General features: G+C 34.7%; 2 protein-coding genes and 1 non-coding gene across 4 annotated transcripts; 2 read left to right on the plus strand and 1 right to left on the minus strand.

Moving 5' to 3' along the window:
- The first annotated feature begins 69 nt into the window (after positions 1-69).
- TRNAS-GCU (transfer RNA serine (anticodon GCU)) lies at positions 70-151 on the plus strand. Its single transcript has one exon. It is a non-coding gene; the product is annotated as a tRNA-Ser (tRNA).
- A 416-nt stretch (positions 152-567) lies between these two features.
- LOC140800007 (metal tolerance protein 4-like) lies at positions 568-6,889 on the plus strand. Its single transcript, XM_073154628.1, has 7 exons — positions 568-971; positions 1,799-1,980; positions 2,175-2,373; positions 2,535-2,713; positions 2,811-2,961; positions 3,459-3,592; positions 6,398-6,889. Exons 1-7 carry the CDS (start codon positions 779-781, stop codon positions 6,575-6,577), a joined length of 1,218 nt encoding a protein of 405 aa, XP_073010729.1. The 5' UTR covers positions 568-778; the 3' UTR covers positions 6,578-6,889.
- Positions 6,890-8,802: 1,913 nt separating this feature from the next.
- Positions 8,803-27,352, minus strand: LOC140799913 (pantothenate kinase 1-like). Of its 2 annotated transcripts, XM_073154455.1 has the most exons (18): positions 27,185-27,352; positions 26,892-27,094; positions 26,633-26,800; positions 23,667-23,704; positions 22,916-23,032; positions 22,385-22,504; positions 22,202-22,296; positions 22,023-22,116; positions 21,333-21,464; positions 19,589-19,701; positions 19,283-19,406; positions 18,436-18,552; positions 18,244-18,338; positions 18,071-18,164; positions 12,059-12,184; positions 10,405-10,517; positions 10,009-10,201; positions 8,803-9,306 (listed from the first exon to the last, which is right to left on the minus strand). In XM_073154455.1, the coding sequence occupies exons 2-18, from the start codon at positions 27,019-27,021 to the stop codon at positions 9,169-9,171; spliced, it is 2,007 nt and encodes a 668-aa protein (XP_073010556.1). In that variant the 5' UTR covers positions 27,022-27,094; positions 27,185-27,352; the 3' UTR covers positions 8,803-9,168. The 2 variants fall into 2 exon arrangements, with proteins under 2 accessions (XP_073010556.1, XP_073010555.1); XM_073154454.1 differs by lacking the exon at positions 27,185-27,352 and having other exon boundaries at positions 18,436-18,549; positions 26,892-27,153.
- Positions 27,353-27,619: the final 267 nt, after the last annotated feature.

The raw sequence follows: 27,619 nt of genomic DNA on the forward strand, positions 1-27,619 counted from the left end.
TCTTTCTATTATTATATCCAGCTAAAGTTTTTACAATATTAAATAATAAAAATAATATTTTTTCAACCTGTCGCTTTGGCCGAGTGGTTAAGGCGTGTGCCTGCTAAGTACATGGGGTTTCCCCGCGAGAGTTCGAATCTCTCAGGCGACGTTTAATTAATTTTTTTAGTTTTTTTAAGTACATGGGGTTTCCCCTTCGTCTTATTAATATCATTATTTTGAATAAGAAAAAAAAATAGATTCTTGCGATATATATTTTGGACGAAGAAATAAAATGATTTAAGCCATTAATTATAACGTATTACGATAGTTAACTTATGTCTTATGTAGTTACTAGTTTAGAGATTTTGCCCTCCAATGGAAGACAATGCCACACAACATACAGAGATATAAATTATATTCCAGTAAGGAGTTTAATATCATGTCTATTTTGGCAAACACTTTGTCCCAGACCTATATTGATAAAAGAAAATCATACAGAGCTTCACTATGTTACTGGTAAAATCAACAGACACCTATTCAAGTGAATAAAACTTAATAAGAAAAAGATGCGGCATTGGGATTCGCAAAGTCAAAAGACTTTGCCAAAGAAAAATAAATAAATAAATAAAATAAAAGCAGCTCACTGGAAGAGCGTGCTGTGCTCGGTTACTGCCAGCGTCCCTCGTATCCACCTCGCAAGAGTAACCGTTTCGCCCGTTGATTTTCTAGCATAAAATGAGAGTGAGAATAGCACCACCCTAGGGAGAGAGGGGAGAGAGGGGAGAGAGAGAGTGAGATGGAAGGAGGGGGTGGGGGAGAGGAGAGGAATCCGATTCTCGAAACTCGGCCATCGGCGCCGCGGCGGAGGTACTCGGTCAACTCGCTCCGAAGCGAGTTCCTAGCTCGGCTACCGGAGAAGATTCGCGCCGGGCTCGACCCGGAGAAACCTTTCCACATCGACTTATCTCGCACTAAAGGACTCAACCAAGGTCTAATTCTCACGAAACTTAAAGCCCTTGCAAGCTTATGATTAGATTTAGAGTTAGTTGTTTCTCGATGAAAAGGAAAAAAGAACTTTGATTTGTAGCAATAAGTTCTTGGATTGTGTTTCGGCGCAATTAGCCAAGTAGCCTTCTTGTTACTATTTGATTCCATCTCTGTGATATACTCTCCTCTAAGTTCTTGGATTGTTTGATTAGAAGAAGTTCTAATCATGGAAACGTGATACAGAAGTGCAAGCTTTTAATTTAGTTACCATCATCATTTTACTTGACTGTAAAGAAGGAAAGTTTTCATCTTGGCTTCTGTCGGTGCCCCCAAAGATCAGAGTGTTGGTTTTCTTTCAGTTCAGTTGACCGGAAATTTCAAGATTTCAAGAACCAAAAAGATTTGTATGAAGTGTTAGATGTAGAAAGTACAGTATATATCTGACTTATAGCAGCCTTGATTGTTTGTAACTTTGCATCCCAAGTGAAAAATCTCAATCTTATATATGATATTGAGCATATGTAATAGATGTGCTAGGGTATGTGTTATTGGATCTGAGGAGTTTGGGTAAGTTCCTGTCAATCTCATACTTGGGCATATACTTGTTATCATTGATTTGATTCATTGGAAAGCTAAATTCATACCAAGTTTTTCTCAGAGCTCTCATTATTCTGGATTTAATGAAGAAATAGCATCTTGATAGTTGTTTATTAGAATTACAGTTTACAAGTGATATAATTAGGTTCCATGAGCTAGTTTTGCTAAGTATGGACAAAGCTCTATAACCAGTTCTCTGTTTTCTGATTATTGTTCTCATGTACTCTGTCAGGGGAGAAAAAATACTACGAAACTCAGTTTACTGCTTTGAGGTCTTTTGATGAAGTAGATTCCTTACGTTTGGATTTTAATGTGGATGAAGATCAAGATAATCTTGAAAATGAGGAACAGAAACAAAGTGAATTTGCAATGAAGATATCTAATTATGCAAATATTATTCTCTTGATATTCAAGGTAATCCAGAAACTTGGTGCAAAAAGATGATGTTTCTTTGCTTCTCTTCGTTCTCTCTTGACTACAGGTGTATGAGATTCCTCTCATCCTCATTCTCCATAAGGAAAAGTTTTAGCACATAACAGTTTGGCACACTTGAAGACCTATTTCATTTAAACTAAGTGAAAATTCTAAACTTTTCTTTTGACATGCAGGTTTATGCTACTATAAGAACAGGATCCATGGCAATTGCTGCATCAACACTTGATTCCTTGTTGGATCTTATAGCTGGTTGCATCCTTTGGTTTACACATTTAACAATGAAGAGTGTAAATATCTATAAATATCCCATTGGAAAGTTACGAGTTCAGCCAGTAGGCATCATTGTCTTTGCTGCCATCATGGCTACACTAGGTATGTACTTAAATGCTTTAATATCCCATTGGGATTTGGGAAGTACATTCTAATTCACCACCCCCCCTGCTCCTCCTTCCAACCACTAAAATGCAATCTTGAAGGGACGAAATTAGTAAACTTGAAAAGTTGCTTGCCTCATTTCTTTTATTTCTTTTTAGGTTTCCAGGTTTTAATTCAAGCCATTGAACAATTGGTAGCGGATGAACCTACGGAGAAAATGTCCTCGGTGCAGTTGATATGGTTATATTCCATCATGCTTTCAGCAACTGCAGTAAAACTTGCACTCTGGCTTTATTGCAGAAGCTCAGGAAATAATATTGTCCAAGCATATGCTAAGGTACTTTAGTAACCCAACGACATGAGGGGTTTTGGATTTTTGTGCATTTGATCAGTTGTACTTATTTATTCTCGTGGTATATCAATATTGAATCCAGGACCATTACTTTGATGTGGTAACCAACATTGTCGGTTTGGTGGCTGCTGTTCTTGGTGATAAGTTTTATTGGTGGATTGACCCAGTTGGAGCTATTATCCTTGCAGTGTATACAATCTCAAATTGGTCCACAACCGTCTTGGAAAATGCAGGTTCTTTTTCAAACATCTTTTACAGTCTTAACAAATGGATTTGCCAAAACTATCAACATTGACTTTCCAGAATACAAAGTCTTTAAGAAATTTGAAATCATCTAAAGAAATATCCTCTAATTTTTTTTTAAATTCTTCTGTTATTTCTCTTATCCAATCATGAACCTTTATAATACTGCCAATTTACACCAAAAGAGTTAACTTCTATATGTTCCCAAAATAATCAAATGGACTCATTATTGAAGGTCCCATGTTGCTAAAGGCTCTGTGTTCACACATTATTATGTGCATTCAAGTGAAAATGAATAGTTATTTATAGACTCGGCAAATTTTTGTGACAACTCCTAGTCATTTGCTGCTTGTTTTCAAGTAGAGGAAAGATTTGAAAGAAATTCTGTTCTACATTAATTTTTTTTTTCTAATTATTTCTTATGCTCTTAAATTTTATCTCTACCAGATCTTCTTTGGCTAAGGTACAATTGTCATTCTTTATGCAGTTTCTTTGGTGGGTCAATCAGCTCCTCCTGATATGATATGCAAGTTGACATATCTTATCATTAAGCATGATCCACAAATTAAGCATGTTGACACTGTTCGTGCTTACACTTTTGGAGCTCTTTACTTTGTGGAGGTCAGTAGGATCTTTTCTCTCACAGGCTGTTGATAAAAGTGTAGGATACTCATTTACTCAAAATAGAAGTACTGTTACTATCTTTGACTTCTACTATTTACACTGTCTAAACTAGTGTTCTGAAATGCATTGCTGCATATATACCAAATAATGCATTTGCATTCTCTCAGGTCTTAGTCACACAACAGAGGATAAATCCAGATAGGACAAAAAATGGCTTATTGGTCCTTTGCATTTTCATTTTCAATTGGATCTCTTAGGTACCTAAGAAATAGGTCCTTTTGTAGACACTAGACACGATGTGTATTTACAAGTAGAATTTGGTTCATTTGGGTTTCCTACTTAATTCGTATCTTTTCTATTATATCAACTTATTAATATGAAAAATACATACCTTTCCTGCATATGCAGCCATCTGCTGCATTTGTGATATGCAGGATGAATTGATGTGTCGGTTGGCATGGCCGACATAGGTTGATACATATCATGGCAATGAATTATCGACATGGATACGAGAAGAGTATGTCAATAATCCCTCATGGTCATGCATGTCTATGTGTGCCACTAAGAATTAAAAATATCTTTAAATAAATCTTATTTGAGGTCTCTTTCATCCCCTTTTGGTACCTTTTTGGATTTTAGTGTTTGATCTTCGAAAATTATACTTAAAAATTTAGAGAAAAGAAAATTTCAGTTTTCCCCAAAATTTTCACCCTAATTTAGAAATCTATGAAAATTTGGGAAAAATCATGATATTAGAATCTAATTGTATATGTTACACTAATATCTAGTGTTGAAGAATTTTAATTAAGCCCTTAAAACCTATTTTAAGGCTTTAGAAAGGTTTAAAGATTTTTTTTTTTGGTATGTCAAGACTAGTGTGCCAACAGTAAACCGGCTCGGCACAAAATGTGTAATCATTACGTACTGTGTTGAGCCAAGTTTGGCATATCCCGTGCCTTTAGCATGACAATACTTGATATGCAGTGCTATAATTACCTACAAATTGCATCCTTCTTTTATATATGACAAAATGAGTTGCTATGTGGTGTTATCTTCTGGAGCACAAACCTGAAGCAATTCTGGTAGTTATGAATCTAGAGAACAATGTTCTGAGTCATGGTCTCAAAAATCTAAGCTTCTATTTGCTAGAGTACACAAAAATATGACATGCAAGTTGGACTATATATTAAGCGAATGAACTGTTACTAACCAAGGATATCATTCTCTTTACTAGGGCATCTATTCATAATTTGATTGAGGCAATGATGGTCATGTAGATAGGGTACTGAACACGACACGGGTTGTGCCGTCCCGTGCCGGTCGGCACAAGTTTTTTTTTTTGTTTTTTGTTTGCTTTAACTTTAAAAATTAATTTGGTGTGTACAAATGGTAGACCTAACTCAATATGATAGATATATTATTTATAAGGGTATTTCTATATAGTTCTAGCATTTCAATACTAGATTTATGTAGGAATCAAAGAGATTTTGTTTCCCCCAAAATTTCCCTAACTTTTAAATAATCTGAAATTAATATGCTAATTCATTCGAAATTGGTATATGAACATAGTAGATTAACTCCATATGAGTTGATTTGAACCTAAATTTTATAAATTTTAGCATTGATTAGATTTCCCCTAAAATTTTCTGTAAATTAAAAAAAAATTCTGAAATTAATATGTCAAATTTATTCAAATTGAGTCAAAATTGATATAGGAATTTGCTAGATTAACTGCATTTAACTAGGTACTGATTTTAATTATTGAGTCAATTAATGAATGTATTCAATCACATGTGTTAAATGATATTTCTACTTGACTATTTACTATATCTTTAATAAAATAGGTTATTTATAAAAATAATCTAAGGATAACAAACTCTAATGTAGGCTTTGATATACATATATTAAAATAAAAAACTAAGGATTGTCGTGCCGAAGATACTAAAAACATCTCTAAATATTCTAAAAAATTTATCAGAAATGTGCCAGAAGTGTGTCCAATGCATGTTCGTGCTAATTGGCATGTGCCGTGCCATGCCGAGCAAGAATTGACACAACCATCTTTGGATTGAGGTATCAAAGTAATGGCTGACAATTTGTGGACTAGCGTGGTGATGTGGTTAGGGTCTTTTTGTGTCCAAAAGTGCCTGTTTAAGACTTAGTAAAGATATTCCCGTGGCAGAAGAATTGATCTACTTATATGTCTCCATCCTTAAATTATCACTTATTTATATGCTTTTCTTCTAAACTATCATTTGCTTTCAAGATTTCGTAATAGACTTCAAAAATGGAGTGAGTTTCATATATAGTTCAGCTGCCTTTTTCTGCTTCACATCTGAAACATCTAAATTTACTGTTGATAACAATGATGTAGTATCATGTTAGAGTTGTGTTGGTTAACTTGAAGGCATCTTTGTTCACAGACCTACATTTCATTGTCCTCCCCTTGATAGTGGGTCCAATTTTATTGTCAAAATGCTTGCAATGTTCTGATTCTCTGATACAGATATACATTCACACACATGATAAGCATCACGCTGTGAGATCAGCATAATTTGCTGACATGAATCCACACAGACTGGCACACGCACATGATGCTAGCATTACAAACACGATGTACCACAAATTTCTTTGCAATTTTTACGTAAGTAAATTCTGTAAAGAATATGTATGTGTATATTATCTTCTGTGTCTTGCATTTATGAGTGTATCTTCTGGAGTATGGCACCCTTGTTGAAGCTTGGTGGCTAGTAGTTATATTGCCCTGATTTCATCTACTGCCATGTTAATGAAATGATACAGGTTGACATTCAACTATCAGAAGAAATGCCCTTGAAAGAGGCACATGCTATAGGAGAGTCACTGCAGACAAAGATTGAAGCGCTTCCTGAAGTCGAGCGAGCCTTTGTTCATGTGGACTTTGAATGCACTCACAAGCCAGAGCATACAGTTCTTAGCAGGATGCCTGACATCAATCATTGAGTTCTATCACTTATATATATATATATATATATAGTCAAGTGCTAAATCTAAATTTTCTCCTTCCCTAGGTCATAAATAACCTATAGTAAAAATAATTTGGGATTGTGAAATTTCTCTCTTTCTTTGAGAAAATTTGTGAAACTATGTGTTGAATGCTACGCAATTGCCAACCTGATGAACTGGACAAAAAGACTACTTGTGTGAGTTTTGGTGGTGACACTTACAAATTTGTTGTAGGTATTGTAATAAGTTAGTGTAGGGAAGGCTACTTTGATCGATATATATTGTGCCCTTTTCTTTATTGATTCAAAAGTTACAGTTCTAGCAGCAAACTTTCAAAATCCATGAGCCTCTATTTCTTGCAGGTGTTAAGGACCAAAAGATGGCAATGCTAAAGCTAGCAAAGACGACATTTTGGTATTTGTTATTGCCATGGCGCAGAATCGGAACAAAGTGTACAGTAATCAATAGATTTCCTGAAGAGCTTAGCATTGCATCTGATCCATCGATAATTTTCTCTTTACATAGATAGAGTAGTCTCATTAAAGAAAATTGCCTTTGTAGCCACCATTTTTTAATACAAGAAACTGTTTATAAATCTATATATTAGGCTATGCAAAAAGGGTTAATACTTTAATTGCACTTATTAATTCGATCATTGAGTTTGCAGTTTTTAACCAAGGTTAATTACATTTTGACCCTCTCAACTATCACTCTATTTTACTTTTTGATTATCTAATTGCATTACTAAGCCCCCTTTATTAGAAAAAATATTAAAAACTTAACTAACTAATTAGAGAAGAACCCTCTCCTGTTACAAATAAATTTTAAAGTAATTAAAGAAGATCGGTCTAGAGTATAATATTTGAGAAGTTGATAGAGATTATTAAGTTAGTTCAATTTTTAAGATTATTTTATCAAATTTCTAATAAAATATTAATGGGGTAGGCTTAGTTAAAGAGAGTCTAAATATTATTAACCATTTTAACTATTCTGTCCACTCATCAATGTAACTAGGTACACTAAAATTGGTAGGGACTTCAAGTTTAGAGACTCCTGAACTGATTCAGTAACCAAATATTTTTTTTATTTTTATATCTAATTTAGTTTATTCTTTAAAATATTAAAACTAAGACTAATCAACAGTGTTTAAGGCTTAGCCTCAAACCAAACAAGGACTTTAATAGTTCGGTGATTTTATAGCCACTCTTTTATAACAATTAGAAGTCATCTAACCAATCCAACATAGAAGTATTTGCCCTAGTTCTAGTCCTCAAGATTTCTAGTGTGATCACAGCCGTAGGATGCTATTGTCCTTTCCCACTATTTTAAGGGCTTTATCGCAAAATTCCAAGCAGCTAGGGTTTCACCTCACGCCTATATAAATCCCCCCCCCCCCCCCAACTCCACTGCCTTCAATCCGCACACAGCCTCCATCCGAGGCCTTCTCCAACTCCTCCAAACTTCATCTCACTCCATTCTTTTTTCTTTTTATAAATTTTGCAGCTCCATTCTGCATCGAGATCTCTTCTTCTAATGGCGTATTAGAGGTGGAGATGAGCATGTAAAGATACCATCAAACGCTGAAATTATTATGGCGTCGTTATCTTTTCATCAGCCTCTTGAGTCTTCTTTTCTAGCTTCTTTAAGCATATCAGTTTATAGCTTTGATTTGGTATTATTTATAAAGAGAGGTATTAAAATAGGATACAAGTTTCGTAGGGAAGGCAATAAATTAGAGTCTCTGATGCGCTTTTATTTCAATAGCGTCTTCAGCGCTGTACGTTGCCGAGATCGAAATCGAGCTAAGATTCTGGCATTCGCTATTGCTATATGATATGGCGTATTGCATTCAGATGCTCGGATACTTTAACTACCATTTAATTTGATCAAATTTGAAATCATGGGTTTTATAAGATCTATAACATTTTATGATCCTTTTTTTTCAAATATATATACGAATATGCAGTGGTTAAATTGTATTCTTTAATCTTTATACATTCCTATTTATATTGGTAGTTTTTCCTTTATCTCTTCCTCTTGGATCTCCTAATAAAATTATTACCAGTAAACAGAAGCAGGAATGTTAATTAAAACTTTCTTGTTCAATTAAGCAATTGAAAAATGCTGCAAATCAACAGCTGGGATCTGGATTAAAAGATTGTGTGGTGCCCTGATATCCTTTTAATGAGACAACATCATATGGAACCAAGGAAAGAACAGCATTTCCATTAGCAATAACTCAAAACTTCAATTAAAAATTTGTGTTAGGGAGCATCACCATAATCTCAGAATTCATCAAATACTACACAACATGATCATTAGGTAAGTAAAATCATATATATATATATATATAATGGCAAAGGACATTAAAATCGTTCCTTACCAACACCAAAATTTGTAGGCTCTAATGCACATAAGATCAAAGCTACAAATAGTCTTTTATTCTGTCTTCCGAAAATGAATTTTCTGGCACACTAAAGCTGCTGAGGTGCCTGGTTGAAGTATCATCATCCTTTGCTTCAAATTTTTGTCTACTTCATTGCATTTTATTGACAATTGAACCACGCAATCATTCATGATATCTCTGCCTAATGATCCTGCTGGGATTTCAGAATTTTAGCCTTCTGGTCTTCATTTTCCTTTTGTAATCTCTCTACTTCAGCCTTGAGCACTGCATTCTCATGCCTCAGTCTCTCTACTTCCACTTGCAAGTTTGTATCATCACTCTGTCCCAAGTAAATTACAAGGCAATAAGAAAAGTAAATAAATATACTGTTTACATAATTTGAACGTAAGAACCTTTAGATGAAAGGGTAAAGTTGGTTGTCAAACAAAGTGAAGAATTTGTACTACGCACAAACTCTTCAAGATTCTGTAGTCCAAATGTAAGGTTTCTAGAACTGAGTTTTTATCTGGTTTAAGTCTGCTCCCAAATATTTTGTACAGACATAAAAAATGATTGTCTGAGTTAGCAATTTTGGATATACAAAGAATAAGTATTTAAAATATCTATTACTACGGTATCAATTAAGAATTTTTATTAAACAAATTATTATTTCCAACGAATGCTTACATAGCATCTACTAGGATTAGAAGTCACAAAGTTGCATAAATAAAATTAAAGTTAGAATGGCCAGAAAACTCTTTAAGTTCACCATGTAAGATGTGACATTTGCAGGCTCAAATGCAAGACTGTTGTCCGTTTAACTTACCAAGTTTAATATGACCTATTTTCACTTGATTTAAACATAACAGGCTGACAGCAAAATTCATGATATTTACGACTTAATTGAAGTCCAAATGTTATTTCCTCTGGGCTCCCATAAAGCCATAATTCAAATAAGTTTGCTTGTTGTCTAGCTAATTTTTAAAAGTAAGCAAGCATTAGGATACACCAAATTTGAGAGAAGTTCTGTTTTGTTACTTACGCTATTATGTTGCGGACTTGGAGGTAAAGATGGAAATCGTCCTCTTGTGTAAGGAGCACCAAGCAAGACATCTTTTATGACCTCTTGTGCTGCCAAGCCATCAATGCCCATTTTTTCATAGCTAAAGAATGCACCAACAGTTCCCAAAAACCCTTCGTGGCATAGAAATGTTGTTTGAACTTGGCCTTTGGACCTGAAGAAGACGAAGAGTGATTCACAAAAGATAAATGGCAAGGAATTGATATAACTGTCATTAAAACCAGTAGCAGCATATCCCAGAAACAGGTACACAGAACAACTCTCCATAGAAGAAGTCGAACTAGACATCAGCATATCAGCAAACTGGAAAAATACTACATCACTCCTCTTGAACAATTCTGAAACTAGACTTCTTACCAGTACTTGAGTGAACGGGAGATCTTGTCCATAGTCTTTTCGTGACCACAAACATAAGCTCCTCGAAAGAATATTTTCTTCAGCCCTGAGAGATTCGCCACAAAATACGATATCTGGAATGGACCAAGTAGAGTTAAATCCATATGAAAAGCTATGAAATATATGAGATTCATCTCCACTCTAATATATATCAAATCGAGAAAAGGAGTATAAAGCACAAGTTATAGTACATATGTCAGGGCAAGAAACGAGGTTTCAATAATAATGAAAAAGAATTCTTCAAGCTACCATTATAACTCAATAGTTAACATTAGGATTGTTATTTGATTTATTTTTTCATCGGAATGCTATATGCGTATGATTTGAATGCATTGTGGCCCATTTATTAGGAGGATTAGTCTAATTGTCCAATCCAACTGTTACGAAGAGCTAGCCATTTTTTCTAACTTTACCACCTGTAGGCTTGTGATTGAATATTAAATAGAAAAGAGTGAAAGAATATGACAGATTATCTAAAAGAAAAGTGGTGTATCTTAGAATAAAGTTGCAATAAGATTGAATCTCCAATACTTTAATTGGAATAATATTATTTAAACTTCTAGCCCAAAAGAAGACCATGTTTATTTAAGGTGACCTCGGATCAACTTTATCTTCTTAGAAAATTAAACTTATCAGATAATATGCTGGTGTAAATTACTGATGTAACCTCAATTAAAGTGGATCAGAATACCATAAAGTTAATTTCTTATGGATACAAACACCGAACAGACAAAATAGCTAATGGACAAACTATTTTAAGATACCTCATTCGTAGTATCTAAAAAGGAACCAAAAGAATGGTGTATTTGCTTTTCCACGCAAATTGTTACTATAAGCTCCAATCATGGTACGGTTAATTGGACATCGTTTAGCGCTCACATAAATAAGCAATAAGCCCATAAATGCAGAGGCAGACACAAGTATTATGTAAACACAGAGGTTTCCAACATGTAACGTACTACCACATCAGCCATGCAAGGATGCCCTTGCTCTTTCGTAACAAATAATTTTACTTATAACATCTAAATTATTAAAAGGACAAAGGCATTCCTGTGCATGAAACTCCTAGGCTATATATATATATATATATATGCCATACCCTATTACTTGTAAGGAAGTGATTTGGCTAAAATCCGCAAAAAAGGGGTGCAAAGCCAGCCTTCTCAACACACCAAATGTTGTACTTTATGGTAAAGTAAAAAAATACTGACAAATGAGTGGTTGATCTTAAAAGGTGAAGCCCCAGTAGAACTTGATCTGTATCATTTTTCTAATTGGTTAAGCTTTAAAAGGCATGTTACATTTAGTTGCCAAGTCTAGAGACCTAATATTTCGTTCTGTGTGTATCATTTAATGTAGAGAATATATCAAGAGATTATTTTGCGTACCAACTAAGCTTAAGAACTAAGAACTACGTGCTTGCAAAACAAGGATTTAAGACTTAAGCATATTTTTAAGTTGCCTCTCTACTTTCCTCTTCTCCATGCATATTTATAGCTAAATAATATTTATCAGGAGAGAGGCAAATGCAACTGTAGGACTACTTGTGTACTATTATCTTCAGATAAGTCTAACTGACCCAAAAAAAAAAAAAAAAAAAAAAAAAAAAACTTACTTGTCCAATGTTGTAAGTGAAAGCATTCAAAAGTGCAGCTGCAAGATCCTCTACTCTGTATTCTGCAAGCTTGTTTGACATAACCTTTCCAAAACTAGAAGCAGTAGTTGATGCTGGAAGACCATGCTATAATTTGAAAAGTTAAAACAAATAAGACAAGATTATGAAATATATCAAATGAAACAAAAACCAGTACTGATGTACTGATCAGACTAAAATCAGAATAGCAATCAAACTAAAAATGCTCATATAATATCAGATACTAGACTGGATTTTCTGATCCGTAAGAACCCAGCAAGGATCTAGTCAAGTGTTGCCCTCTACTAATGTGCCTGCAAAGCTCAAATGGATGTCTAGGCTTTGGTTAAATTATTAACACCTATCATGTAAAATTCACTACAACCACAAAGAAAGAGAGTTAAAACTGATGCACCTTTTAACATTCAAGAGAAGTCCACATGAGAATCAGACTAAAAGCCTGTTAGGCTACCATGTACCAGATGGCATCACGAGGGACCCAGTGGAATCAATCCTCAATCTCTTGTTTGATTGACAAATGTGTTGAGCAAAACAAATAGCCTGATAAACCTTGATACATAATGAGTGTCTTTCCCGATAAATCCAAGATATGTTTGATATAGCAGTTTCTCCTTGTTACATGTTTCCATTGCAAAATCACTCAATTTCACCATTTTCTGACTGACTTGCCCTTGCCGTGCTTTTTAAAAAGAAAGATAAAATTTTGCTTTTCATTTAATATAGACATATAATTGATAAGACATGATCGTCATGCATATCTGCTGATTGGATGTTAGACCATAGATTATTTTGGAAGGAAAACTCTTTATCATTTTTAATGGAGGGAAGGGTTATGATCATTGTTTAAACTCACTCTTCGTCCTCGTTATCACTGTTTATACTTCTGAGCATTGTTGAAGCTTTTCGTCCATTTCCCTACCATTTTAAAAACTTTATGCACTACATTTTTTAAGCTCTTTGTCCATCTCCCTATCTTTATTAGAATGTTCTCCTCAAATGCACCAGATAATGAGCTTAGAACCCACTTGGACAGCCATGCAACAGTACTACGCCATATTAATGGTGAAACAGTTTCAGATGACAGAAAAAGATATTAAAACTACAATAGCTGCAGGATCTAAGGACATCTCAACAAATATGATATATAGTTGAAGTACCTTTTTACTATAGGGGACCATGAAATTTTCATTGATATCTCAACGGACAAAGATGCTCATACGATGTTTGAAGCGTGCTTGTTGTACGCTATAATGATCAGCATATTTGCCATGAGGATAAGGTAAATGTTGCATTCTTTTATAATTTCATCACCACTGTAGCTTCTTGAATCCTTCAGTCCCCTAAAATAATCCATAGAAACTAGAAGGAAGGAACCCATTTCCTCTAACACACCAATATTCCTGTCGCTACTAATTTCCGCTATTATATTGACGTAATTCCCTACTACATTGACATAATCCACTGCGGTACCTATGTAATCCCTACAATATCGACATAATTCGCTGTGGTACCTACGTAACTTGTTAACATAGTATAATTGCTTAACCTACAGACATAATCCGTTTATACCAAAATAGTATGTTGATTCTAATATGTTCTGCCTCTCTTCATTTTTGTAGGTGTACTGGGTCTCCCTCTAGCGTGGCATGTTCCATCTGACATTGAGCAATTACCTCCATCTAGTTTGCAAAATGTTCTATCTTGATGGTATTGAGCAAGGACCTCCAACTCAATTTAGTTTACAGAATGCTACATCTCATGATATTGAGTAAGAATCTTCGCCTAGTCTGCTAAATGTTTCATCTAGTTTGCAAAATGTTGTTATTAAGACCGAGCAAGGTCCTTCATTAAGCATCCAAAATACTAGTATCAGTCCACATGTCAGAGACATTCCAGTACAGTAAATCGCAAGGTCAATCAAACATTCATTTCTTTCAGGTTTTAGATATATTCCAGTACGTGTTGTAGAAGAATCTCTAACTATGATACCAAACCATATTTCGGTAGAAGAATTATACCTGACAGTCCTGAAGTAGGAGAAGCATTACCTAATGGTCATGTTTTAGACAAAGTGGCACCTAATAGTCAAGATATTGCAAACCTTGCTATAGCTGCAGATAATCCTAATGCAGCAAAAGGCTTACGATTTTATTTCTTATGATGCTCACGCGTTATCTATCGTCAATGTGTAATGTTAAATGGACAGGATTTTATGCACAGTGCAATGTTAAGGAATGCCCATGGAAAATTAAAGCACAAAAGCTTCCTGGAGTCAAAACGTTCAAGATAAGAACTTTTGTGAAACAACATACATGTAATAATTCAATTTTTAGAAAAGATCACAAATAGTGCTCAAGTTTATTCATTACGTACTAAGTGTGAAAACAGGTCTTAGATGACGAAAGGTAATCTCAATTTACATTATAGATAGCAAATTACGTTGTGAGGGATCCAGGTTACATTATATCTCAACAGATACGCATATGCATTTGCGAATTACGTTATGTAACTATGAGTTCTGTTGTTTAACAGCGGAATATTTTGCGTAACTGCAGACTCCTTTATGCAATGCGGAATTCGTTATTATATGATGGAATCCATTATCTATCTGCAAAATTCATTGTTTATATGTGGATTCTTTTATGTAACTTCTCATTCTGTTAATCTCTAAATTAATAAAATTTTGTACCTAAGACTTTATTACAGCTAGTGACTATGTTTGCAATTTAATATCAGGTACACTACAAAGATGGTCTGAAATGACATAGAAATTAGGTATGATGTAGTTCCATCATATTTTAAAGTTTACAGTGCCAAAGGCCTGCGGTACATTTGAGGAGTCCTACCAGTAATTGCAATGTTACATAATAGAGCTTAAATGAACATATTTGAAATTAAGGTTGCATTTCTATGGGATCAAGAATTTTGTTTTAATTGTTAGGAATTATAGACATGTTAATTTTTGTAATTTTGGTATTAATGACTTTTACAATTATAACTAGGTATAATTTAAATTCTACCCTTGATAACTCATTAGATTAATATAAAGTAATATTATAGTCATGGAAGAATTAAATGTAAAAACTAAGTCAAACCTATCTGGATCTTGAGTGACAAGCACAATATATGCAATAAAGTAGCTAGTTCTATAAACTCGTCTTTCTTATGTATTGTTTTATTTTCATAAATTATTAAACATGTTATTGTGTGAAGAAAATCTCGAGACACAAGAGGAGCCCGATAGTTAAGGAGAGCTAATCGTATTTCCTATTACATTTCATACGAGTTAGATCTTATATTAATCTATGGATAGTGCATTTTACTACTTATTGTTACTTACTGCACATCTATTTAATAAAATACTCCTAGGCATCCATCTATGGTATATGAATAGACCTTGATGACTATGACATAAAGTTGTATGGTAGAAGATATATACCACTTGCACATATTATTAGTTGCTTAAGTCTCAAGTAGACAATTTTCTTTACTCACTTAGCTTGAGGTTAAGAGTGGAGTGCATTATATAGTACTTATATTATTAGCGGTTTACACTTAAAATTGTTAGCCTACGTGGTATTTAAATGATCACACTACCATATTTGAAGACTAGACCAAGGTTCCAAAAATCGGTATCGGGATCGGGATCGGCTGTCTAGAAAAACGATACCTATCGGCCGCCAGTATCGGATTGGATTATTTTAATTAAATAAAATTCTAAATATTATTTAAAAATATTGAGAAATTTCTAAAAATTTAGAAAAAATTATAAGAAAATAAGAAATAATAATTACTCACATACTAAAAACTAAAAAACTAAAAATTTCTCTTCCTCCCTTTCTTTTTTTCTATTTCTCTAACTATTAGTTTGAAGTATCTATTATTTCCTACACTTTCTCTTTCTTTCTATTTTTCCCTCTCTCACCCTCTTTTTTTTTTATCTTTCCCTCTCCCCCTCACTCTCTTCCTTTTTCCCTCTCTCTCTCTCCATTTCTCTCTCCCTCTCTCTAGCTGCTGCTGTCACAACCAGCTGTCCCTCTCTCCCTCACTCTCTTCCTTTTTCCCTCTCTCTTCCTCTCTCTCCCTAACTCTCTCTCTCTTTCCCTCTCTCTCTCTCTCTAGCTGCTGCTGTCTGCAGCAGCAGCCGTCTGCTGTTGCTGCAGGTCGAAACTTTCGGCCCGGATTGGGATCGGCCAAAACTGAAAACTATGGACTAGACTATAGTGATAGTAGAAAGATGCTTGTGAAGTAGGGTTATAACTCTTAACGATACCTAATAACGTAGGCTCAGGGTATCCATTAAGCTGTGCGCTTATGTTCGCACTATATGTGATGATTCTGTTATGTGTAATGATTTTGTTGTATGCAATAATTCACTAAAGCAATGACGATGAAGATAAAGATATGGGCTTACGACTAGGCTCCTTCCTCTGATGGTCACAAACAACTAGTCATATATAGGTAGTGTCATTAAGCATATACATGCAACATTACCGCTAGATGAGTATTCTTCATTTTTTTTAATGTTTGTTATGTGAATTATGGCTTTGTGTAAGCATGATGAGATATAATAATTTATGAGTTTGTGAGAAGAGAACTATTATATGGTCTTATATTTTGTCTGCACTTATCTTGATAAAATGAGTTGATTTTATGTTATGATATTATTATGCATTCTTGGTACTGTGTGATTATGTGAAAGCCCTTCGCAAATTATTTCATATATGCTTAGCTTGTTATGTTAGTAATTACATGTATTAGAATATTCATCGTGCATTTACATTGTTGATAGACTATTTGGATTATACTTGTTGGGCCGTGTGCTCACAACCTTGTAATAAGAACATTTCAGAATTAGAGGAGGATGCGGATATTGAGGAGTAGCTAATTTATTTTTCTGCTAGAGTTAATCTACTTTATTATCTAGTTGAACTTAGCCCCACGAGAGTTCTATGTTTTGAGCTTTGAATATTGGACATTAATCTCTGTGAGCTTGTTGAGGTATGTGGTTCTTGTATTTGGATTTATTTTGCTTAGATTATTGATGGTATTTAGACCTTTCACTGATTCATTCATTAATGAAATAACAAACTGATCACTTGAACTTAGCCCCACGAGAGTTCTATGTTTTGAGCTTTGAATATTGGACATTAATCTCTGTGAGCTTGTTGAGGTATGTGGTTCTTGTATTTAGATTTATTTTGCTTAGATTATTGATGGTATTTAGACCTTTCACTGATTCATTCATTAACGAAATAACAAACTGATCAGTGGTACATGTATCAGATGTTTATGCATCAGCTCATCCATTCGATTCATCCTCGATTCGATCAAGTTTAGATGATTCCAAACTCCCTAGGACTTAACATTAATCTAGTCCAGCATTAGCCTATTTATTCAGTTTTAGATTCCAAGGTCATGCCACTAATCATTTTTACAGTACCCCATTGTTTATTTGATGCAGCCGACTTTTGTTTATTTGACCTTTCCATGGTCTTGTCCAGCGTCACTTATGTGAAAGAATGCATCACAAAAATCTCAATCAAACAAGCTAAATTCCATAGGGGGCAAGTGAGGGGGAAAGAACGGACCCGCTCGGAAGGACGGATCGATAACCTGCATCCGATGATTAACCAGGAGGCTCGCTGCGCTCGATCAAAGAAAAGGAAAGAGACCACTTCTTTCTCTCTCTATGGGCATTAGTCGCAGCTATCTTGTTTCATCCTTCTTCTAGGGTCCACCCCCTTCTTTTCTAGGCTCACTCACGTCAAAAGTTACCTTCCTTCGGGATCCTTCAGGGATCTCCCTTGCTGGACTAGCCTATCTTTCATACAAGATCAACCAGTATCTAAATGAAAATTTTCATGCATAATAAACAGCAAAAATTTCTTCTACACTAACTACTTGGATCAACTCGAAAGTCAGAGAGAAATTCTGTATGCATCTGTAAGTTTGATAGGAAAAAAAGCATACCTTCAGATAACCCTGCTCACCATATATATCCCCAACAGTCAAGTCCACTGATAGATTATTACCCCTCTGGCTCAACTCCAGAAACTCTTCATAACTAGAAAAGAATGTTATGCTTGTGTCAGGAGTAAAACTCTAAAGATATTGAAAGGAAACTCGTATGGAAGTATCATTACCTTGAGCACCCTGTCAAAAGCCTTGCAAGACCAAGGATAGTACCACCACCTAGATGTGTCCCAATAATACGTTCAAACTTCCCCTTACCAATCACCTACTTCATGATAAGTGTTGCTCATAGAATAGTTTAAAACAATACATTTTAATGTTTATGTCATTAGCTAGACCAGTACATCATAATGAAAACTGACCTCGATCATGCTGACACCTGAGCCAATATTAACAAGCAGATAAGGAAATATGCTGCTTTCATTATTTTCAGATGCTAATTTTCCATCAAGAGGAACAGAAGATTCGTGCAAGATCTGCTAAAGAAATGGTAAATAAAGGAAGATCCATTACTATAAGGTCAACTTACCAGATGGATAGACTAAAATACCATTCAATGGACTGCTCTAATATCAAAATTCTATTGTAGAGGGAAATCTCCCAACTTAGTTAACATTGGAAAGAGAAAATCTCAACAAATAAAACTGTGCAAATCCATCAGATAATCCAAAATAGGCATTTCAAAGGAAACATGTATTGCTATCTACTTCATCTGAATACTGGTTTAACTAAATAATTGCAAAGTTGGTAGAACAAAGAAGAAGAAAAATAGACTTTCTTTCTCTCATCTCATGGATAGATTTTCTCAAATGGAAGATCTCTGGATAGATAAAACTCATGCCATTTCGTAGGGCCTGATTCTGGTGGACTATAGGAGAACATATAAAAAGGATGTGAGCCCTTTTTTTCTTTTTCTTTTCTTATTTTTTTAGAAGAAATGGGGATCAGACCACAATTAAGATGAGATGAAAGACCATATTGCAATACAAAAATTAACAACCAGCAATAATATAGGGTTATCATGTCTCTCCCTGACAACAGTGATTTATATTTTAAAACCAATCTATTAAATGGAAGAGAGAAAAATCACATTAAGAGGAACCAACAAATCTGAATGAACTTGCAAAAATTAGTTCCATGTTTCTATTTGTCAATTAATTTTTTAGAGTGAAAGAACACCATGCAGTTCACTGTTGTCATCTTACTCACTTGTTCTTTCGGATCCTTCACTGTCAAATTAGCGGCATCAAGGTTCTCGTAACTTGTTAATGCACCGAGGGCTCCTAAAAAACCTTCATGATGCAAGAAAACTGCTTGCATTTGTCCTTTGGACCTGAGTAATAAGTGGAAAAATTTCAATCCAGATGAAAACAAAGAAAACCTTTCGAACTGTCATTCATTTTAACTTACAATAGCAGTCGAGCAAATGATAATTCCACACAGAAATCTAATTTGATCTTCTTTCTTGATGACAAAATGTAACCATGACAATCCATTATATAAAATAATATTTACCAATAGTCAATTGCATAAGTAATGTGGTCCATTGTGCTTGTGTGGCCACGAATGTATGATCCCCCAAAAAAGACCCTCTTGAGCCCCAAAAGTGATGCTACAAGGAAGGAAATCTGAAAGGAACATGTCAAAAAACAAGAACCAGCACTACAGAATTCCGTCATTATAACAACTCTCTTATGCTTTCCATGATTATATTTATCGAAAATTTGAGGTCGAATATGAAACTAAATTGACAGTTTAAACCCCATCCACATATTTTCGAAGAATCATGAAGAACCATTTAGATTGTCAAAGATGCTCAACGGCTGACAGAATCAATCAGTTGAAATTTTACTCCAGAAATGATACGCAGTAATGTATAAACCATCTACTGAGTAAGAGAATTGTGTATATACATATAATTTTCTTTCTTCTTGCTCCTTTCAAATTAATAATGCTGTCAGCTTATCTGCATGTCCAATCAAGAAAACAGACTTCTTTAGAAGCCTTTCGACTGAAGGATAGTCAGATTTGACATGGATAAAAAGGTTATTAAGGAACTAGGAGAAAGTCACAACATATCACACTAACAAAATTTTGAATTTACTAGTAAATTAAATGGATAAGAAGATCGGTTCTCTGTGATGTTTATACAAGGAATCTACCGAGAGAAGTAGATGACAGGAAGAAGAGAGGATGCATTTAGAATTGGTGTCTAATAATCACCATAAGATTTAGTTAACTACTTGTAATGTAAACCTTTTGAAAGTGTCATGTCTCTTCAGAAGGTCTATCGGTCATAAGTCAAAACTCATAAGATTATAGCAGATCAAATAAGAACACTATTAGCTATAAAGAATGTACCATAATAGCTAGGGAAGGTTATTAAGATAAGAAAATTTCTTTAGAATATTTAATGACAAAGAATCTCATGCTGAGACATGCAGACATGATGCAAATGGCTGGTTGTGTGATTTGGCATGGGTGGCAGTGAGATTGAGGTAAAAGATTCTCATAGTTACTGCCAAAGATTGTCACTTCCTATTTTTGGTGCTTTTTTCATACCAATATGCCTATCTTTCATGTATGCCAGCACATTGTGTTATTGTTATTTATTCACCTCAAATCAGCAGGTATAATTAGATAGTAGCTCTGCAAGATCTAACTTTCAATTTGACATCAATTTCACTTCTTCACATTTAATTTAGAATTCTATACTTTAGGGTAAAAATAATTTACCAATTCTAGACAAAAATTTAACTCCTAACTGGAGCAATCTGTAGATGACTGTAAATTTGAGCTTAAAAAGGTTCTTCCAATGCTCTAAAGCATGTATGGGCTTTATACGTCCAGGAAAAGGACCATTCATCTGAGACTGTGCTGCCACAACACAAGAGATGTATAGTGGTCTCATGGATATTGTCACCCCCATTATATGTGTTAGCACTTGGTTGGCATAACACTCCTTCCTTAATAGCATTTCTTAATTTTAATATTGTGAGTGTATCCATATGCTTTCAACCCTTTACACTGAGTAATGTTAAACTATAAATGACAGAATAAAAACATAAATTTTGGCAATGTTGATTAGTAGATGTAAGAACTACCATCCAAAATAAAGCAATGAACAGAAACAATTTACAGAACAATCAAATCATAATTTGGCATTTTCATAATGAAAATGATGTGATCCAAAATTCCAAACGGAATACGTAAGGAGTGATACAATTTTGGGGGTGTAGGAAAACTAGGAGAAACTTACTTGTGCAATATTATAAGTAAAAGCACTCAATATTGTTGTGGCAAGGTCCTCTCGTCTGTAATCAGTAAGCTGCCTTTCAGAAGTTATCACTTTTCCAAAGCTAGAAGCAAGAGTTGATGCTGAAAGACCTTGCTGAAACACGGTAAAACAAGCAAGTGTTCACTAAAACAATGTAAATAAATAGGATCTACCTTTACAATTAAGCACAAACTTGATTGAAACATAAAATCAGAAACCAAATACGGATAACTCAGATGCTAGCTAAGCTTACTAACAAAGATGGAGTAGAATTAACCTTCTTACGGCAAAGTATCTTATACACAGTAACCTTCTCCTCATTATGAGAGATGTATATATTTACCTAGCAGTCAATCATCAATGAGGAAAAGCAGGTATAATGAAGACATAAAGGAACCTTGCCTTCCAGTAAGTATCTAGATGTCATATCTTTTTGTATGCTTTAGTAAAGACACGGCAAACAACATTTACATGTTACAAGAACACAGTGACTTAAAATATTATTAACTAACAAATAAGAAAAAATATGCTAATGAAGAGAAAACCTCGCTTCTGCTATATCTAACATATAATAGTGTTGTATGATCAATTGCTGGAAAGGGTATTATTATATGATAGCATTTAATTTTGATAATTAGTGGCAAAATGTTCAACTAGGAAAAGGAAAGTTACCTCTTGGCAAACTAATTCTCCACATATATCTTTGACAATTAAGTCCAGAACAAGATTGTCCCCACTCTGGCTCAATTTTAAGAATTCGTCGTAACTGAAAAATAAAAAGATAGGTAACTCCCAAGATAAAAAAACATAGGCATAGTAGCAAAAGATAGGCACATGTATTTGAGCATTACCTCATGCAACCTGTTAAAAGTTTTGCAAGACCAAAGATAGTACCTCCACCAATATGTGTCCCTGTTACCCTTTCAAACTTTCTGCTTCCAGTGACCTAAATTGCATGGGATGAAATATACCCAACACTGGGAGAATAATGTCTTAGTATTCTACCAAATGTAGTGCATAAAATGAAGAATTACCTTTATAATACTAACACCTGAGCCAACATTGACCAGAAGGTATGGAAAAAGGTCCTTTGGACTGATATTTATAGAATCCCTTTTCCCATTCATGTGTGTGAACGATGCATCAGGGATTTTCTGGAAGAAAACAGCTAAAATTTAAGCCGATCTGCTCTTTCTCAGTTAAGAACATTTTGTATGAATGACCTCTTTCTAAAGCATACAATATTGTTAGCAAAAATCAATTCTATGGTGACAAAAAAAATATATGATTAGTTATTTATGATATATATCATGCACATCATAGCAGTAATATAATTAGGGTAATATTAAATAGCTACAATGTGTGTTCCCAATATTAGATATGGTTATCAATTGTCATATTAGCAGTTTCACTTGCTCTAGGACTTCGTATAATATCACAAGTCATAATTGTTCTAGCAACAGACCTCAAGGTTCTTGTAAAGGAAAAAAAAAATGGAGCAACTAGTGCATAAATGTGCAGACTCAACTGGGGTAATCTGAAAGCAAAAAGTTTCAGTAGTATACCTGTAACAAAAAGTTTGCTCCGGCTACAACACTATCCATTTCATCCAACTTATCAAGAGAAACACCTATTTTCTCCTTAAAAGCATCAGCAAATTTGAATGCTCCCCCACCTGAAGCCTATTCAGTTCCAAATGCAAGTTCATACAAAAATTTAGACAAGTAAATATTTTAGACTATTTGAGTATATCATCACAGAAAAAATTAAAAATATGTTACATAATAAACTATATGAAAAGATGAAGACTGTTTGCTTTGGCAAATAGTATTCTGATTATTACTTCTTCTTTTTTTCCAGAAGGTGCATTACAACCAGAAATATTCTAGTTCTGCGCATTTGACCTTCATAGTCTGTAAGAATATAAAATAATAAAATCATAATGTAGGATGGCTGCATGACCTGTGAAGTAAAATCATACAGCACATGCCAGACACTTCAATATACCTGTATCTTCTTTGTGCATATTACATAGGCAGTACATATCAGAGAGTCCATGATATAGTTTCTTATAGAAGCAAAACTCATTAAGATAGAAAGAAAATCAGTTTCTATACATGAACCGTGAGTTCTCCCTTTTCTCTTTGAATATGTTTTTGACCTTCTAAAGGGTACTATGAGAAAGTTAAGAGATTTTGTTAAAAAAGACAAATCAATAACAGTATAACCTCCTTATTGTCCAGATGGAACTTTCTAAAAGTACTTGTGTATGTTATTTTATTTTCTCAAATGCATAACATAACAGAAGGACCATACCTTTAATGTCACATGTGCTTTGCTCGTCCATAATTTTCCTGGCAATTCAAATATCCTAATGAAATTTGTAACCAGTAGCAGAAGAAAATTTGAAATCATGAATTATAACATGAACTAAAAAAAGGAGGAGAAAAATTCATGTTGTGTGGTTAAAAATATTGTCAGAACTTACTACAAGAAACAACAATATACTTTGAGAAGAGCAGGAAATAGCATTCAAATGATGTATCATGAGCAACTGGCCACATTTATGGAGGCCAACCCCAGATCAAGAGAGAGAAGAATGACATGCAGACACAAATCAAATGCTTGTTGATATTTCCTTTGCCTGACAACCACTTGTCTGTAGTTTGTACATATACCAAATCTTGAATGCACCATAATGAACTATTGAATACAAGCCTGCTATGGTAACTTTGGTGTTAAACTAAGAATTACATATAAGGCAATACTGAAAATTGATGTAAGGTTGACTTCTTATGCATTCATAGGTGTGAATTACAAGACCGAAGGTATGTATCATGTGAGATCAAGAGCCCAAACTAGGAATTGAAAGAACTAATAAAGTGAGTATGTAGAAGCATGTAGGGAATAGAATAGAAACATATGAGTAAATCAAGGAGACGGAAAGCTAGAGAAGTTAGTTCGTACCAATTTAAATATAGAAACAATTACACGAATTTTCTCATTAAGGCATATGTTTCTCTAGGCTTCAGTAATGAGCCACATGTACTACCTCTGAAATAATTAATCAAAATAAGTATAATATTTGTAGATTTAGTAATTGATCACAAGTGTATATGGTAGTAATCTATATTTTATGTTAAATTTGTTAAATCAAAATATAACGCTGCATGATAAGTTTGTTTCTTACGTACTTATTATGCAGCTGATTATATGGGGAGTGTGTCTATTCCTTAGAAGATGAGGTTAAGGGAACGCATGTGCATATACATGGGCTCATACAGAGGTTCATAGACCATTACCCTAAAACTTTGCTGAAAAGATCAACTAGAGTTGCCTAGATTGCAAGCCAACCCAACCTTGAGACTTCTGGTCAAGTTGTAAACCAGATAGGTCTGACACAAGATGATCCTGAGTCATAATCTCAGCATGGCCTTTGGGATCCAAGTGTGACTTATCATATTTGGATGGAATTCCCGGGCTAGCCAAGTTATTTGGCACTCCTAATCGCAGGAATATGATGTTTCTCCATTCTGTTGGTTAACATGGTAGGTAACATGATACACTACTTACCTGGGATTTTGATCTTTATGGCAGCATCAAGCCGTCAACTAATTTTCCTAGACAATATGAGCCTATGGATTGTATTGGTGCAAACAGAAATTTAAAAAAAAAAATTTGAAGGAAATTGATCTTGGCTGCATGAATGTATATACAAGTGAATAATGGTCCCTTTCTTGACTTGATATTTTTCTCTTTAGTACCATTTCTGGTGTAACTATTTTTAATTTTTCCAAGAAAGCAAACATACACTCACACAAACAGCGATATGAAAGACTGAAACTTTCAAATTTTATTCAATATTAGTTATGGGCATCCAAGTGCACGAAGCTCCTACCAAGATGTAGGGATATCAACAAGCTGAACACGAGTGAGCTGGGCCTTGCTAGTGTTCGGCTCAGAATTAAATTTATTGAACTCGAACATGAGGCAAGCTGAAAATACGAGATGGAATCCTAACTTGTGTTCGGCTTATAAAGAATCCAAGCCAGCTCATGGTTGGCTTGTTTGTTTTGATGAGCTAACTCAAGCTTGTTCGTAGCACAACTTAACCGGCTAAGATTAAACTAATAAATTGATGGAACTAAAGATCTAACCATTAAATCTCAATCTAACAGCTAGATTATCTCTTAAGTAGTAATCAATTTCCAACCATTAGAATACCCAATAATCTCAATCTAGCAGTTAGAATGTGTGTGTATATATATATATATATGCTTGAGCTATATCGAGTTGAACACGTGGCTCATTTATATTTCAAGCTCAAATCTTGGCTCATATACTCATTTATTAAACGAGCAAGTTGATCTCACACAAAATTTCAAAATACGAATTGTTGGGGAACACCAAGCTATATTGCCAACCTACCCACATGTAATAAAGGGAGGATATAAGCAGCCATAACCTTGTTTTTGAACTTTATGATTTGAACTCATGACCACCTCTCAAATGCAAGGGGCAAGCTTTACCACTAAGTGATGCCTCTCAATGTTGGTTCCTAATTTAACTTGTTGAAAATCATTACGATTTACTAGGAAAATAATGCAATTAAATTCATTTAGAGAAATTAGTCACATATGCTTAATATCTTTCCAACATGCAAGACAAAAAGAATTAAGTTGAAGTGCAGTCTTGCTTTTGTGGGGGTTTAAATATTGCAAGATGTACACCAACCAATTCTTATAGAGTTGGTAGATACACTTTTCTATAACCAGGAAGGTCATGAGATTGATTCCAACCTAAAACAATTATTGTGGAGAAAATTGTTTAGTGGTTTGGTGGCGTGACTCAACGACTCTGCTCGATTAATAACTCGATGGTGCGATTTGCTTGGAAAAGCAGCTCGACAATACAACGGCTTGGAAGAGATCTCGATGGTATTTAATTTGGAGCAATAGTTCGGCAATGCACACTGTTTGAAGTCTAGACTATACAACTTAGCATATAGGCTAAAGCTTGGTGGGGCCTAAGTTTCTCTATATCTAGGGAGTATTGACACTCTTGTCTCGCCCATATCTCATTTCAGGCTCTTAAATGGCAACAAAAAAATATATTGCAAACCCCCCTAGAGAGGTTATTCCATGATTCAATTCTGACCCACCAAAGTTCATGGGTTGTAAGTCTTGAGCGTTCCCTACTAGAGAGGTTCATAACATCACAAAGATAAAGGAAGGAAACAAAAGGAAACCATTAGAATTTAGAAAAGAATACATCTGCCCTACCACTAGCAGAAAGGAGCATTCTTTTCTCGATAAAATCCAAGCACTCATCAAGGCGCCGCCTCTCAAACTTCACGAAGCACAGTTGCCCACCAACAGCCGAATTCCCATTCCGACCCTCCATATTACCCTCTTTGCCATCCGAAAAGTACACTACCTTTATCAATGTTCCTAAATTTTTATAAAAGTTACAGAAATCATCAAAACCCAAACAAGAAATTATTTTTTAAAAAAAATCGATCACAAATTGACAAACAGCTACCTCCAATGTCAAGGGCAAGAAGAGGTGCGTCTGAGGGCTGGTTGGGCAAATATATTGGCGGATTCCTCTCATCGAGCTTTCCACGGATCTCCGCGCCAGTGAGGTCGAGATTCACGCGAAAAGGGTCCATTTCGGAGAGATCAAAACACACCTCGAATTCAAATCTGTGGAGGCAATAGGACTTCGTTGGAGTATTAAGAGATCTGAGAAGAGGACATGATCTAGGGTTAGGCTTGGAGATGTTCGAATGGTACAGAGAGAGAGAGAGAGGAGAGAGAGAGAGGAGAGTTTACTTCTCGGGAAGACATTGAACGGAGACGGTTGTACTTCGGAGAGAGTTTGGTAACGGATACAGATGCGGTGGTTTGCTGCAGATACGGTCGTAAGGATTTGGTCGATAGTAACTACTGTCTATGGAGAGGTTGGAATTTGGATCAGCAAATCTTGGAAACGTCGCGTAAGCAAGGTGTATATGTATTTAATTCTTGACATATGTCAAATATCTAATCCTATATAGGAGGAGAGCACTCAGGACTATGATGAGAGCCAACTGTTGAATGTGTATATCATATCATTGTCCAATTCAAAAAAATAAAAATAAAAAATCATATCATTGTCATAGCCTCCTTAGACCAAGAAAAATAAATAGTCCCTTGTGGCCTTATCTCGTTTATTTATTTAATGTTAGTCTGTTGAAACGAAATTATATAAGATGGTTAGGAATTCGT

The sequence above is a fragment of the Typha latifolia genome, chromosome 13 (assembly GCF_019914945.1).
Source record: "Typha latifolia isolate L0001 chromosome 13, TyphaL0001v2, whole genome shotgun sequence".
NCBI lineage: Eukaryota > Viridiplantae > Streptophyta > Magnoliopsida > Poales > Typhaceae > Typha > Typha latifolia.